The 14,208-nt window shown below is 50.3% G+C and overlaps 2 protein-coding genes across 2 annotated transcripts; one reads left to right on the top strand and one right to left on the bottom strand.

Annotated features, from left to right (window-relative positions):
* The first annotated feature begins 4,530 nt into the window (after positions 1 to 4,530).
* On the top strand, positions 4,531 to 5,595 carry LOC131216319 (MIT domain-containing protein 1-like). Its single transcript, XM_058210772.1, has 3 exons — positions 4,531 to 4,750; positions 4,827 to 5,265; positions 5,360 to 5,595. Exons 1-3 carry the CDS (start codon positions 4,621 to 4,623, stop codon positions 5,514 to 5,516), a joined length of 726 nt encoding a protein of 241 aa, XP_058066755.1. The 5' UTR covers positions 4,531 to 4,620; the 3' UTR covers positions 5,517 to 5,595.
* A 1,491-nt stretch (positions 5,596 to 7,086) lies between these two features.
* Positions 7,087 to 8,318, bottom strand: LOC131216051 (uncharacterized). Its single transcript, XM_058210450.1, has one exon. It carries the CDS (start codon positions 8,139 to 8,141, stop codon positions 7,473 to 7,475), a length of 669 nt encoding a protein of 222 aa, XP_058066433.1. The 5' UTR covers positions 8,142 to 8,318; the 3' UTR covers positions 7,087 to 7,472.
* Between the last annotated feature and the right edge of the window lie 5,890 nt (positions 8,319 to 14,208).

The raw sequence follows: 14,208 nt of genomic DNA, 5'->3' as shown, positions 1-14,208 counted from the left end.
TGGCCGGCCGGATATCGGATCCGTAAAACCTGCTTGCCCCGGCACGCGTTCCAACACCCGGGCCTAGGCCTAGATAGGCGCAAAGAAGTTGGTTAATTCCCCGGGGCAGCTCCGGGTTTGTGGGAAAGGAATCTCAAGGAGGCGAAAAAATCGAGGACACCCATCCCGCATTCCATTACACGCGCGTCCCGGGGACAGGGGTTTACGATTGAACACGGCCGGTACTCTCGGCATTTGATCGTTTCCGGCGCGCACTTCCGGCCGGCGGCGTCGTCGTCGTATCCTTTCCCAGGATCGCACCCCCAGATCGCCGAAGGAAAAAAGAAGGAACCGGATGGAATTTGTTTAATTTAATTAGTGGCCGAACATTCCTCGGATATTAAAGCTTCTCCTCGAGGATGGTATTAGCAATAAATTATAAGCTTGTTGTCGGGCCGTGCGTGGCCCCCGGGGTTTGGGGGAAGGCTGGCCGCCCTTGGCCGGGCGACCGGGTGATGTCACAATCACCCAGCACACACTCACATACGCACGCCGGGACGTGGTCGATGTTTTGATAACAACTTAATTAATAATCTGGAAGTGAATTTGAGCGAATGACCTTGTTTATCTTTTCTCAGCTCCCACAGTCCACCGGCCACGGGCCCTCGGATGGGCCGTCCTCCGGAAGGGCCGCAGCAGAATAATAAATACACCAGATTAGTCGTTTGCTGGGCCTGGTCTGGGCACGGTCGGCCGGCCGGGTAATGCATTTCCTCCGCATGCCTGTGGAATGAAATTTTCAAGAAAAGCCCCGAAACCTTCCCGAACGGCCCATCTTAACGGTGGCTAACGGATGGCGCAGGGTGACAACGGCGCGCGTGGGCAGTGGAAAAGATTAGTCGCCGGGTCGCCGGGTCGCCGGGTCGCCCGGTCCACTCGGTACATCCGGTGAGCGAGGTCAGATCATTTGTTTTGATACGAAGCGTTTAATTTGGTCGCTCGCATCCTTGAGATGGGCCATGGGCTCCTTGTAACGATTGGCGTTTGAGTGTGCAGATGTATGAAATTAATTCCCACAATGGCGACCCGTTAATCTGGTTCGAATTAATAAAATCGACTTTAATAAAACGGAACCCTTCGGCTGCCAGCCGAGGAGTGCTACGCAGATCGTAACCGAGGGTCTAATCCTAATTTGCGTTCGAAGAATGATCACCAACACATCAGTGCGCCAATCCGCATGAGGAAAGAAAGTGGTTCTATTCTCCGAACTCAGCTGAATTCAGCCAGAATTTGAACCAAAACATTTGTCATAATTAAAGAATAAGTAAAAAAAGGAATTTGTGGTTTACATAACTCGTCCTTAATTAACAAAAAAAAAATTAAAGAAAACTTTCTTCACTTCTATCACGTATCTTTGCAAATGGACTTTCTACTAAACTAACATCAGATCTTAAATATGCAAACATTCCCACCAAAAATATGGAATTCTTCAACATGAGCAAATACTATCTTCTGCGCTCCGCAGACGCAACTCAAGTCCTATGTTATCAATCCGACTATCATAACCATATATTTAAAAATTCACATCACTTGTTTGTTTACGGGTTAACTTCTTCTGGTTAGCTCCCAAACGACGCCAGTTTGACTTTTTTGATGCCAGCCATGTGTTCGGGCCAACTAATTAGCCTGATTTATTGTTGCTTTTTCAAGGAAAAAAGTATCGTTCGGGTAGAGAAAGGGCCATAAAAGAGTTACTGAACTTTGGTTAATTTATTGAGTCGGTCGAACAGACAGTAATTATGTTAAACCCTCGAGACGCCCGAATGATTCGGGGTTCTGATTTGCTGGAAAAGGTCGCAACAATGGTTTTTCGTAAAATTAAGATACTCAAGACAGCATGAGACATCAAAAGGGGTGCTTCAAAGCTGCGTTTTCCCAATAAAAAAAGGTTTTGTGGTGCAGGACCAACGTCCAAAACAGAGCAAATGATTAGTAAAAGATGTTCAGCTTCCAACGATGCTCAGCGAAAATGATGCTCTCTCTTTGGACCATAACAAAACGAAAGTCTGTTGAGCATTACCGACGGCCGCTTCCTTCAACGGACATTGGACGAGCAGCATCCAGTCATTGATGGGCCCCACATATCGGTGATGGATGTTCGCATTCTAATCTCTGTGTCGAAATCTCCTGCAACCGCGTGTGGGAGTATCATCATATATTTCCCAAATGATGTGCCAATCATCCGCACGTCGACAATGGGCGCAACGGTTTCCGTTCTCGTCCCTCACCAGAGCAGCCGGACGTTCGAAGACATTCATTACCTGGCTCACCACCGGTGTCCCCGTGCGTGTGGCACGGTGGATCCCCGAGATGCAAGCCCGGAACGGAGACCTGACCCAAGAAGCCTGACCATTCCGAACAACAACAACCAAAAGCAAAAAAAGCGCCGGCCCAACAAAACCTCAACACCGATGACGCAATCTCCGAGTTGAAGAGGGGAGGGGAAAAGGCCGCCCTAGGGTTACAACTTAATTTACGAAACTGCAAAATGGATCGCCGAGTGCCGGAGTTCGTCAAAATCAATTTATCACCGAACATCGAACGGCGCAGCGCATAAATACAAAACACTTTCCGCCACCGGCACCGGCCCGTGGGGGAACCGGAGGCAACCGGAAGAAGGAGCGAGGGATAAGAAAAAAATCCGCCGGCCGACGGAAGTGGCCACTTTATCGGAACCTTTCCATCAAATGGACCGTGGCGGACCATTGTTCGGTGGAAGGATTTTCTTTCAAGTGTAAATTAATCATCCTGCCACAGTGCCCACCTTCGGCGACCGTAACACCTCCCCCCCACCCTGCCGGGGTGCGGTTGCATCCCGAGAAGCGGGATGATAACAACAGCAGCAAGCGGTGGCGGCGTCCCGGCGAAAAAGAAAAGAAAACTCCCACAGACATAAAGAAACAAACAACCGGATGGCGGTCCGAGGTCGGTTGGGCCCATCGTTGGGTGCTCAGAAATTGTGAGAAATTGAATCCTCTTTATTATCACCGCCGGCCGCCGAAATTACCATTTCCGATCGCCCCGGCCGTCCGGAGGTGCCGAGCGGCCAAATCACACCTCTTCACGGCCACCGCCAGAAACTTATTGAATAAAAAAGATATTACTCAATAAGGGCGGGCGGCCGCCTGGCCTGGCCCAACCACCGGAATCTACCCCGGTTCCGGAAGCGCGGAAGCGACCAATCGGTCGGCAAACAAATGAGAGGCCGGCTCAACGCAACACAGCCGCAAAAAAAATGCCGAATTCCGCCGTACGCGCCCGCCCTCCTTGGGGTCTTAAAAATAAGTCATTTTTTATTTCCCCCCAACCCGGCCCGGGGCCGGTTCCGGTGAGGTCCTTTTGCCAGGTCCTTCCCTGGAGGTGGTGGCCGGGCTGTGAGGTGACCTTCTTTCAACGAAGATAATGCATTTTTTGCACCTTCGCTCGAGACGTGTGATCCTTGAGGGGTCCTTCACACACGGAAGAGAGCGGAAGAGGTTCCGAAAAGCATAAAAGCCCCCCACGCCCATCGACCCGAAACATTCTTTCGGTTTCATCCCTACCTCAGACTACCTGACGGTCCGCTGCGCCGGTCAGTGTCCATCTTCCCGAAAGCACCGAAATCCTTTCCCGGTTCCGTTCCGGGGCCGATATTGTTTGACACCCTCGTCGGCCGCCACAAAAAAGTGATATGTATATTTTTCATGCCGGATATCTGTTTCCCCGTTTTGCGGTCTTCTTCTTCCTTGGCTTGGCTTGCCGATCCGGAGCGAATTATTTTTTCCCACAAAGGAACGTTACCGGACCGGGGCTCGGTTTCGGGCCGATGATGGACCGTTGTGTGGAAGGATTTCAATCGGAAGTAATAATGTTTGCGTTGTGGATGGACCGGTGCGAATCGGGGGCGATTATTGGGGCTGTTTATGAAGCACTTTATTTCACGGAAGATACTTCCGTTCCGACATATCTGCTTCTTACGATGATTTTCCGACCATTCTGAATTCCGTGCCCGGGGAAGTGGGATTGTTTTCCTTCCGCAGAGTTCATTGTCTGAACGTGGGACAAGATTCGGACAGAATGCCGCTTACATTATAATATCCGCTATTTACACATAATAATGCGTTCACGAAGCCTTAATTAACTAATCAAAAATGAATCAGCTTTCGCCCAGCAGTAAAGCGTGAATAGCGTGCCATAGTTACTATTGCCACGACAACGACCACTCAATTCAACAGCTTATGCACATAGCATTTCGGATGCAAAAAATCAACATCATCATGTGTATGATGGATAAACAATGGCACGGCGCGTGCGCCACCGTTCGCCAAGGCGAAAACACGTGCGAATCCTGTTGGAAACGCGCGCCCGCCACACGCGAGCAGCTGCTGCGGCCGATCGTTTCCACTTTCCACGGTGTTCCTGTGGCGGGCCGACTGCCATTCGAGCAGCGGTCGAGCAGTTTTGACAGTTCGAGCGCACAGCTGTGTTTACGTTCGAACAGAACGACGCAATCGGAGTGGTGAAAGTGTTTTGTGGATTTGCGGTGGCCGAAAGCGCAACAAATTGTGATTGTAATTATTGTTGATCGAGAGCGTGGTCGGAATGGCGACCGGCCAGCTGATGGCCGTCACGCTGCTGACGCGCGCCATCGAGTACGATGTGGTGGGCCGAAAGCTGGAAGCACTGAAACTATACGAGGACGGAATCGAGGCGCTACTCAAAGAATCTAAAGGTGAAGCAATCGCCAGTGTGGGGAACGCAATGAATCATACTAACTCAGGGCCGCGACAACGTGTGATTCATTGTAGCTGAAACGGACGAAAAAAGGAAGCACCACTACCAAACGAAGATCGTCGAGTACATGAACCGGGCGGAGCAGGTGAAAGAGCTCGTGACACGGTGGAAAAGTAAGGGCGTGATCAGTGACAAAATTCACATCGTCGAAGGGGCTACCGGTTACGGGTACGGGCGGATCTTTGGCGGGTACTTAAACGATGACGTGCGCGAGCTGCTGATCGAGGAACCGTACGTGCGGGATCACTATCAGATCTGCAACGTCGTGATGCTCTGCGAGCTGGCCGTGCGCAGCTGTCGTAATCTCAAGTTTATTCAACTCCTGACCGTGAAGGACGCGCGAAACAACGACGAACAGGGCCGCGCATTCGGGACGCTGAAGGAAAGTTTGCAGAAACACGCCGTAAAGTTTGTGGTCGAATACTCGGAGCATATGCACGATCGGCAAGTGATGTGAGTAAACGACTCATCTGGTTCCGTTAACCCGAATCCGCTTGAATCGATTTAATTTCCATTTTTTTCACTCCCATCCCATTTTTGACGGCAGATTAAGCAACGGGTACGTGGTGAAGATTGGCCGGGGCTTGAACTACTTCAAACCGTCGCCCAGCCGGTACCAGCTCGGTGCATTCGACTACCACTACCGCGAGTGCCGCGAAACGAACGTGGACGTGTTCTACTGTCCCGAGAATAATAAATCATGATTCGAAGGGACGCACCGACAATTTAATGAAGCCAAAAAAGAGGAAAAAGACAGAATAAACCCAGGGACGAAGCGCGAAAACAAGGTTCCTCGGAAGCGGGGCGAACAAACATCGCTGTCGCCCGTGCGCTGTGCCCGAATGTCCGAAAACTCATCAATGGCACTTCACTAATTGCCTTCGCTGTCTCTGCACGATGCGGCAGAGATTTGTTCGGTGGCCCAGACCGTTTCCTTCGTTGCTTTTTTTTCGGCGTGCCCCACTCCGTTTTCGCTTTGCTTCACTTTTGGCGCATCTCCTTCGTCCACAAGTTTTCCACTCCAGCGCGCGCCTGTCAGTGTCGTTTTCGACCGATCGGGAAAGCTCGCTCCCGGCTTCGAAGTTGATTTTTCGTCCTTCGGTTTTCGGGCTCATTAATTCGCCATTTGTGCCGTTCGCTCACTCACGGGACGCTGTAGTTTGGCCGCTCGCCCTCCACCTCTGCGCAGCGACACTTCTCGAGAGGTCCTTCCCTCTCGGTCCGGCTGAAGAAATCCACGCCACCACGGCACCGTGGCCAATGCTACGGTGCCGATCCGCACTGCAGTGGCGATTGTTTGTGTAATAATTCATAACTAATGACTAAAGTTGATTGAACAAATTTCGCCATTGGCGTCGACTTCTGGTGCTTCTGCTGCTTCCTTTGCTTTGCGACACGGTACGGCGCAAGGACTTCGAGGACAACGACGGCAGTGCGGCGTTAATGACAAACGCTATTTACTCTCTGTCCTTCCCGCGAGTGTGTTGGGCATAGGAAAAACACTCCACAGGCACCGTTGCGGAAAATTCCCGCTTTTTCATAACTTTTCTTTTAACAATCACTGTAAAATTATATTACTTTAATTTGGTCAAAATATTCTCGCCCTTTCGATGGACGCAACTCCTTGGACAAGGGGGTACTTCAACCAAAGCTCTGCGGAACGGACCGCGCCGGGAGCAAGCAAGAAAACAAATTCATTAATTACAATAGCAAAGCGCTCCAAACTCCACTGGCGACTCCGGGTTTGAGGTTTTTCCGTTTTTTTTTGTTTGTGCACTCTCCACGCTTTAGGATGGGAAAATGAATTATGAGAGCAATCCGGGGTAAACAAATCCTACGCCCGACGGGTATCGGGTTTCTTTTTAGTTTTAAATCAATTTCGCCCCGAGCTCCCAAGTAACGTTTCGATTGTTGTTCGGCGCGTTGGTGAATGATAAATGAGTTTTTCGCACCGCTGGTGCCAGCAGAGATTAACGAAAAACTACTACCGGATAGCGGGTGTAATGGGAAGCGAATTAAACTTTCACACGACACCATCGGTTATAAATGCTTTTGACCGTTTTTCTTGTTTGTTCTCGGTGATTTTGATTTCCACACCGAAAGTCAACAAACAAGACTCGTAGATGAAATATAGCGGAGACCCTGCAGTGACCCAAACTGGTATGGTTATTTTTATTCTGTTTCACAAAGTACAGTAAAGTGTTCGTTAAAAAATTTCATACGCCAACCGAACCCTCAGGCTGTCCACCAACCGAAGTCGTTTCTAGTCCCGTTCCAAGAATGGTGGACAAAGTAGTTGCAGCTTTGAAACGATGGACATCGTGGCAACAAAATATGATTTTCGGTGTGCTTCATTACTGTTGGTCTCCCTCCGTAACGATACACTTGATTGATTGATGGTATCGAGCGGCGAGACGTTGTCCATTTCTCGTCCGACCAACAGGGCGGCTCCATTTTATTGTCTTCGAAACCCGTAACGGTATGGCAACCGAAGACGGAAAGGTAATCAGATTGCGACGAAACACAACATTAACTTCCGTTCTTCTCCCGGGCACAGGAAAGACGAGCACAAGAAAACGGTCGGAAATGAGGAAAACTATCACGGGATCACAGAAAGGAATGCGCTTTTATTTCTGCTGCTTAATGTTCGGCGGCCATCTTTACACACCGGCCACATACCTCGCGCAGGTGCTGATGATGCGATCTGGAGGAGCCACAAAGGGCTGCTCCCCCGATGGGTTCCGGTACTGGCCGAGGGCCAATGCACTGACGCACCTCATATCGATTCGGGCACCGATGCGGGCCGCCTGGTCGCTCGTGAAATCCGCACTCACCACCCGGTACTCCAGCGACTTTCCACGGGCCAACTGAAACTCCATCAACTTCTGGCCGATGGCCTTTTGCCGTTCCCGGGGATCCACGGCCAGCACAAACACATGGTACGTTCGACGCACCCGAAACCGGCCACAAACGTCCGCGCTGCGTTCGAGATGCGCGTGCAGCCTCAGTACCTCGGCCCTTTTACCCTTTCCCAGAATGGTGGCCTCGTCCAACAGTCGATCCGCGGTGTCAGGGCGTACACTCCTTGCGATCGATACTCCAACGATCCGATTGTGGTCCACATCGACGGCAATCACCGCCATACCCTGCTGCACGAAAGTGAGCGCGTACTGGGCATCATCCCGCAGCGGGTCTGCGATCTGTTGGCCAAAGTACGCCACGTGAACCAACTCCTCCGGGTAGTGGAATGTCAGCAACGCCTCCCGGATCCGTTCACAGTCACTCGGAACCGCTATGCGGTACAGGATTTTCGGCTCAGCACAACTCATTCGTCGACGGACGGAATTCGAACTGAACGCAGCATCACTAACAGGCTCACAAATGCACTGCACGAGCTCAACTGGAAGGGTTAGTTAGTTCGCTAAACGGCCAAACACTTGCAATAATGACTCTCATTGTTGATAGTTATTGGCGTGTGGTAGTGAGTCCATGCCGCGAACCTTATCTTCAACACCCGATAGCGCTAAATTACAATCGACACGCTGTTGGTTCTTTGGCGGGATAAACACTGAACCTATCGGTCTTTACACTTAAGGCTTATCACACTTTCGATAGCTGGTTGTTTACTTTTGCCCGATGAAACGAATTAACGCGCTCTTAATGTGTCTTCTGAGGTACGCGGCTCAAAACTTTCTCTGCCAACTTTTGCCTCCAGCAGTGTGCCAGGTGGCCTGCTGATAAGCAATCAGGGGCCTCACCGGCATGTGTATGTAACAGCCCTGCCACAGTAAGAGTTCAGTGCACGACAGCAAACGATGCTAAAATTGCACCACACGACGCTCCGTACGATGTTTACCGATCACTTTGGGACTTCAGAGGGAGAACGAAAATGTTTGCCTTGTTCGCTAATAAATTATCATCGGAACGAATCCTTGGGCACATATATTGATCTTTATTTCGTTAAACATAAAACCATCACACTTTCACAACTCCCGATACCAAAAGCAAAAAGTTACAACGATGTTTAAGGAACGTGGTTAACAAATCTGCAAAACGCGGTTTAAAATAGTGTCCCGTGATAATAATTAGGAACACATTTAAATCCAAAACCGAACCGCAATAAAATGTAAAATGTGATATTTAGAATACTGAACACCATTTATAAATGGAAAATGCAAACTTAACCCAATAAACAAATTACTAATTTAACAAAACAGGGTTTATCACATCGAAAGAAACTTCAATTTGTTCATAGATACACCAAGTTCTGGTCTAGAAGAAGGTCTTATTGTTACGTTTAAACAATCTTGAATGAAGAGCAATAAAGTCCACGAAACAAATCCACGAAATAAGTAAAGTTAAATTATTAAACCGACCGACCAAAACCGTTACGATGAGAAATACAGAGCGAAAACTGTAAATATGCTAGGTTTAGAGTTTTATTGAGGCTTAATAATAATAGGGTAATGTAGGTAAAGCCTTGTAGAAAGGGAGATATTATTTCAATTCCTTTCAAATAAAGTAAATTTTGGAATAATTTATGTTATGTTATGACCAAATGTACCACCACCATTTGTACATCGTATATCTTTATTCTTTAATAAAGAGTTTGTATAGCTGGATACCTTTAAGCTCCTTTATCAAACGGCTCCATCACTCCGCCAGATCACAGATCACGTGGCGCATCGATTGACCCGGTTATCTTGCCCGCTTTCGCTTCGAACCCCTGGCGCAACCGGGCCAGATTAATGTAGCAGATATCAGAAGAAAAGAGGAAACTGCATCATTACCGGCACCCTTTCGAAAGTGCCTCGCCGCCAAATCGTATCCGCTTATTTTCCATAATTTATTTTCCACGAAGGAACTGGCGATGGAAAACAAAAACTGGCGCACAAAACAAACCGCTTCTCATTACTGCCAGCACCAGGCCAGCAGCAGCTGAATGGTGGCAACCTTTCACAACCTTGTAATACAAAATTAATTACAACCGGACGAACCGGACCGGGCTTACGGAAGTGGGTTTTGCGCGTTACCCACGCAGCAACAGCAACACATCCCGTCAGCCTGGCGATGCCATGGCAGAAATGCCAGCCAGTCCCGGATGCTCTCAAGTGTTCCCATTTGCTCAAGACAGTGAGGGGGCCGCATGATAAATAACAAAAGTCATTGCTGAAACAGCATTAGCCAACTCTTCACACCGACGTGGAGGACATCGGTCGGTTGTGCAGTGTGGCCGATGCTGCTGCAACCCAATGGTTGCATCTGCCCAGGACATTTCTGAGACACTGCGAATGTGGTCGAAGCGAAGTAACAAAAAGCTTAAGCTTTTTCCTTCTTTTTTTTCTACTGGCCAGCTTCCTAATCCGTCCGACATAAGTTGCTGCGATGGAGCAGGAAGCTCCATCGTCGAGCGGAGCCAGGTCACTTGGCAGTGGGCAAATGGACAACAAAAATAACGCCAAAGGACACGGGCATCGAGCGCACAGACACCCTCGCAGAGCGAAATATAAACAACGATAATGACACTGCAAACCGGTCCTCGTTGCCAGTGTCCTTAAGCCACTGTTTCCTTAACTGTTGCCCCGATTGGCGAGAGAGGGTATTAAATTTATCATGATCATCGTTATTATCGTTATCGTCGACGTCGGCGTCGGTCGTCCTCGTGCACGATGTCAAGTCGACACTGGCAACAAAGACAATTCCTTTCGTTATCCTGTTACGTACGCTTTTTTTTGCTCTCCGGCAGACTTTTCTTCCTTGCTGGAGAGCTAAAGTCGCCGGAAAGGCCCGGAGCGCTGAGGCCCTGAGGAGCCGGGCTCTCCCCTTTCACCCGCCACACGCCTTAAGCCGAGAGCCACATTTCTAATCTCCATCATTAATTCAATTACAATAATTGATTCTGTAATTATTTAAAAACGTTACTTAGAATGCGACAGCCCGCCGAATCGCCGGGTCTTAGATCTAGCCCGCCAATGGCCACTTATTAGAAGCTGATGCCGTGCCGGATGGTGCGCCAAACTGCAAAATCCTTTCGTCCTTTTTCTACGTTCGAACGAACCGAAACCAACCTCTGGCCGCTGCCCGTTCTCCGCTCCGCAGTTCTGACATAAGAAAGTCAACTAAGGGGGTGCAACCCGAGGGCTCCTCGCAGTTCAATCGACCGAACGACGGGTTCGCGTGAAAAATATTCGCGAACGCAATCCTCTCATCCGCTGCTCGATTCGGGTTCGTCGGGGCCCCAGCCCCGAGTGACATCAAATGAATTGTGGAACATAAATTTTCAATAAGACTAATTGTAATTAACGAAAGCGGCAGTACTTAGGCGGTCGCTCCCGCCCGCGGCGCGAAATGGATATTACCTTGTAGTGTGACTTTTGGACTGTTTGGACGGGGTGGTGGGTGTTTGTGGCCTACGAACCCTTCCCGCTAAGGCGACGGCGGCGGCGGCCGCTTATCTGGCGACGGATGGTGATTCGATTTTCGGCGATTTTTCGGCGCAGCGCTCCCCTCCCAAGGCAGGCAGGCAGTAAAAGTGGGAAAATGGCCCCTATAACGGTCGGCCTATAACCAACCGCCCCGAACCCCACCCGGGGTCCGGCCGCACCCTGCCAATTATGGAGCGGAAAATTAATGGTCACGTCGCCCAGCGCTGCGGCGGCTTTCACGGTGCGGCGGCCGACACCAACTTAACTTTGCCGTACCGTGGCCAAGGTTAATGATATCGTCCTGATAGAGTGAAAGAGAGAGACAGGGAGAGAGAGCGGGCGCGGTTGCAGATGACGTTAGTTTATCCGCCGGCGGTGTCCATAAATCAGGATACGATGAATAAATTTCGGGGCCGCCGGGGCCCGAGAAGTGAAAAGGATAACAGCGTCCGCCAATAAGCCAAACAAACGGCTGGCCGGGCCCGGGAAACGAAACTTTCCGTCCAGCCAATTCCAAAATGGCACTGATTTCGTCCATCCATAAAAATGCAAAACAGTACTCCATTGCGACATTGTTTCGGACCGGTTTTTTTTGTGCCTATCCTTCTTTCTTCTATCATTATTAGGGTTGTAAGAACGTTGTCACATTTCTTGGTCCCCTTCCGATTCCCGAATGGCACGGTAATTGTAATTAAACTTTGTCATTGCGTTCGCCCGTCCGCATAACGAGCCTTGCCGAAGGAAGGATTGCAATTATTCGCCCAAGCCCCCCGGTATTGATCCGCTTCCCGGGGTTCGGATTAGAAGATTGTTTTCCGGTTCCTAGGACCACGGCAGGGCGGGGGGGGTGCGAACATATCGAACATAATCAGCCCGGCCCGGCCCGGCCCGCCCGGGCAAGTCGAGCGGACCGAGAGAGAGAGACATAAATTACGGCCTCTAGCGCGCAGCGCCGTATTACGCGATTTGACAGATCGCCAAACCTGTCCCCAAAACAAATCGGCCGGCCCCATTTCTTCGGCCGAGAAAAACATGGTCCCGCTATTTGAGTCCCCGCGCGCGACCCTGGCCCCTGGCTCGGCCCCAGGAGACTTGCGGACAAATACTTCCCGAAAAGCCACATTTCAAACAACCGAAAAACACGTGAATACAAAACGAGCGCCGCCGACGACGACGCCGCATGCAGCGAACGTCAACAGAGCAATATTTACGTAAACAGACCGCAGAGAAATGCTTCATGTTTTCGGTTCGGCTCGGCTCGGGCGGCGGAGAAAACTATTTGCCAAAAATACTTCGCCAGTTATTTATTGTCGCCGCCGTGCGGTACCCCGGTATTCAATTTATCAACCGGTTCCGCAGCCCAACCCCCCCGGGGGACGGAGAGTGGGAAGCGTTCGCTTCCGGTTGCAGCCGGGTGCCAGGCGTAAAATGTCGACCGTCTCCAGGAGTCGCGTACTTTATTGAATTGACGACATACCACCGGTACTCGGGGCTGCCCTCAAAATCCTCCCCTGGAAGGCCGTCACCGGGCACGGGAATCCTTGAGAGTGCCAAACCAAAGCCCAGCAACAGCCTCGAACTATTACCGCACCGCACACACCCGGCACGGCATCGCGCTTCCGGGGCCACAAAAGTTGGCACCGGCATCCACCGGGAACTCCGGGACGGCTGCGTGTTCGGCGATAGATTTTATGCCTTTTTTCCACCATTCATCGAGCCTACCGCAAACCACTTGTAAGACGAGTGAATCCAATCCACACGGCCGGGCCGAAGCCGGGTCGAAGACAATAAATATGGGCTGCCTAATGGCAAACTGGCCGGGAACCGCGGAGCAAAGTTCCAAAGCCGCAACCACCTCTCGGCACTTTGCGCGATTGAAAAGTTTAACTCATCCGAATGCACCATTATCGATTTCGGAGAGCGGGTTGATCTTAGCCGGTTGACTGAACGAATGGCCCCGGATAGGAGTTGTCGCAACTGTGAAAATCGGACCGTATCCTTTTTGGGTGTCCGAGGCTGTCTTGGCGTGGGGCGAGCTGAGAGAGACTGTCGTTATCCAATACGTAACTGTCACTTGTGGAGAGACAATTATTGGTCATTTGCGTGATCAGTTCGTGATCGTTTCGGCATGAACTCGACCCAGATCCACCTGACTTGTGTGAACCATGTGACTTCTGGCTATACGCTGAACTCAAATAAACCGCTAATAAATAAGACACCGCTTAGAGCTGAAACGAAGAATAGGTTGAAGACCATTCCTAAAAAGAGCTTTTGGGATCGTTTCAAAATTTTGGACAAATGTAGAAATAGATGTATTGCATAGAGTAGGGATTATTTTAAATGTAATGACATAGATTTGGAAAAATAGAGAAAGATTTGTCGAGTTGTATGCGAATTCCCGCTACTTTCTGGATTCTTATGAATCTTTTTCAACTACAGACATTTAAGGCAGTGCCCTTGGCTAGCAGAGCGTTGGAAGTCGGAGGCTCTTGAACTTCTTCCCGACAAGCATCCCCATAAAAAAGACCACCAATAGTCCGTCCAAGGCCGCTCGTGCCCGGACTCTCGGGGCCCTAGAACAATGCGCGACCATCCGGATGGATAAAATCGATGCCTCTACGCCCTTACGCGTGCTGTCAACAAATGGTCCTGCCGAAAAACACTTTTCTGGCACCGATTTCCCTCTCGGTCGGTCTGAAAAACCTAACACCAAAATTACATGAAGCGTACACCAATTTCTTCGGTCGCAAAGACGCCCGGAGCCCGGAGAGGAGTGCCTCGACGACGACGCATTACGGAACGCCGCTCGCGTGGTTTAGCTCCACGACAGGCGACGAATGGCACTGCGGAGTCTATCAATTTTCTCTCGCCCCGAACCGAACCGGAATTTCCATTCCACGCGAGCATACATGTCCCCGGCCAGCGAGCGGTAAAGTGCATTTTCGGCAAACCCGCCCCGGGGACGAAATTG

This window comes from Anopheles bellator, chromosome 1 (assembly GCF_943735745.2).
Source record: "Anopheles bellator chromosome 1, idAnoBellAS_SP24_06.2, whole genome shotgun sequence".
In the NCBI taxonomy this organism is placed as follows: domain Eukaryota; kingdom Metazoa; phylum Arthropoda; class Insecta; order Diptera; family Culicidae; genus Anopheles; species Anopheles bellator.
This window is presented reverse-complemented; position numbering and strand designations above follow the sequence as displayed.

Excerpts from the sequence above, each read along its gene's own strand:
- LOC131216319 (XM_058210772.1), top strand. The coding sequence starts at position 4,621 with ATGGCGACCGGCCAGCTGATGGCCGTCACGCTGCTGACGCGCGCCATC. Across the intron at positions 4,751-4,826 it reads GCTACTCAAAGAATCTAAAG|CTGAAACGGACGAAAAAAGG; the intron begins GTGAAGCAATCG and ends GATTCATTGTAG. Across the intron at positions 5,266-5,359 it reads ATGCACGATCGGCAAGTGAT|ATTAAGCAACGGGTACGTGG; the intron begins GTGAGTAAACGA and ends TTTTGACGGCAG.
- LOC131216051 (XM_058210450.1), bottom strand. The coding sequence starts at position 8,141 with ATGAGTTGTGCTGAGCCGAAAATCCTGTACCGCATAGCGGTTCCGAGT.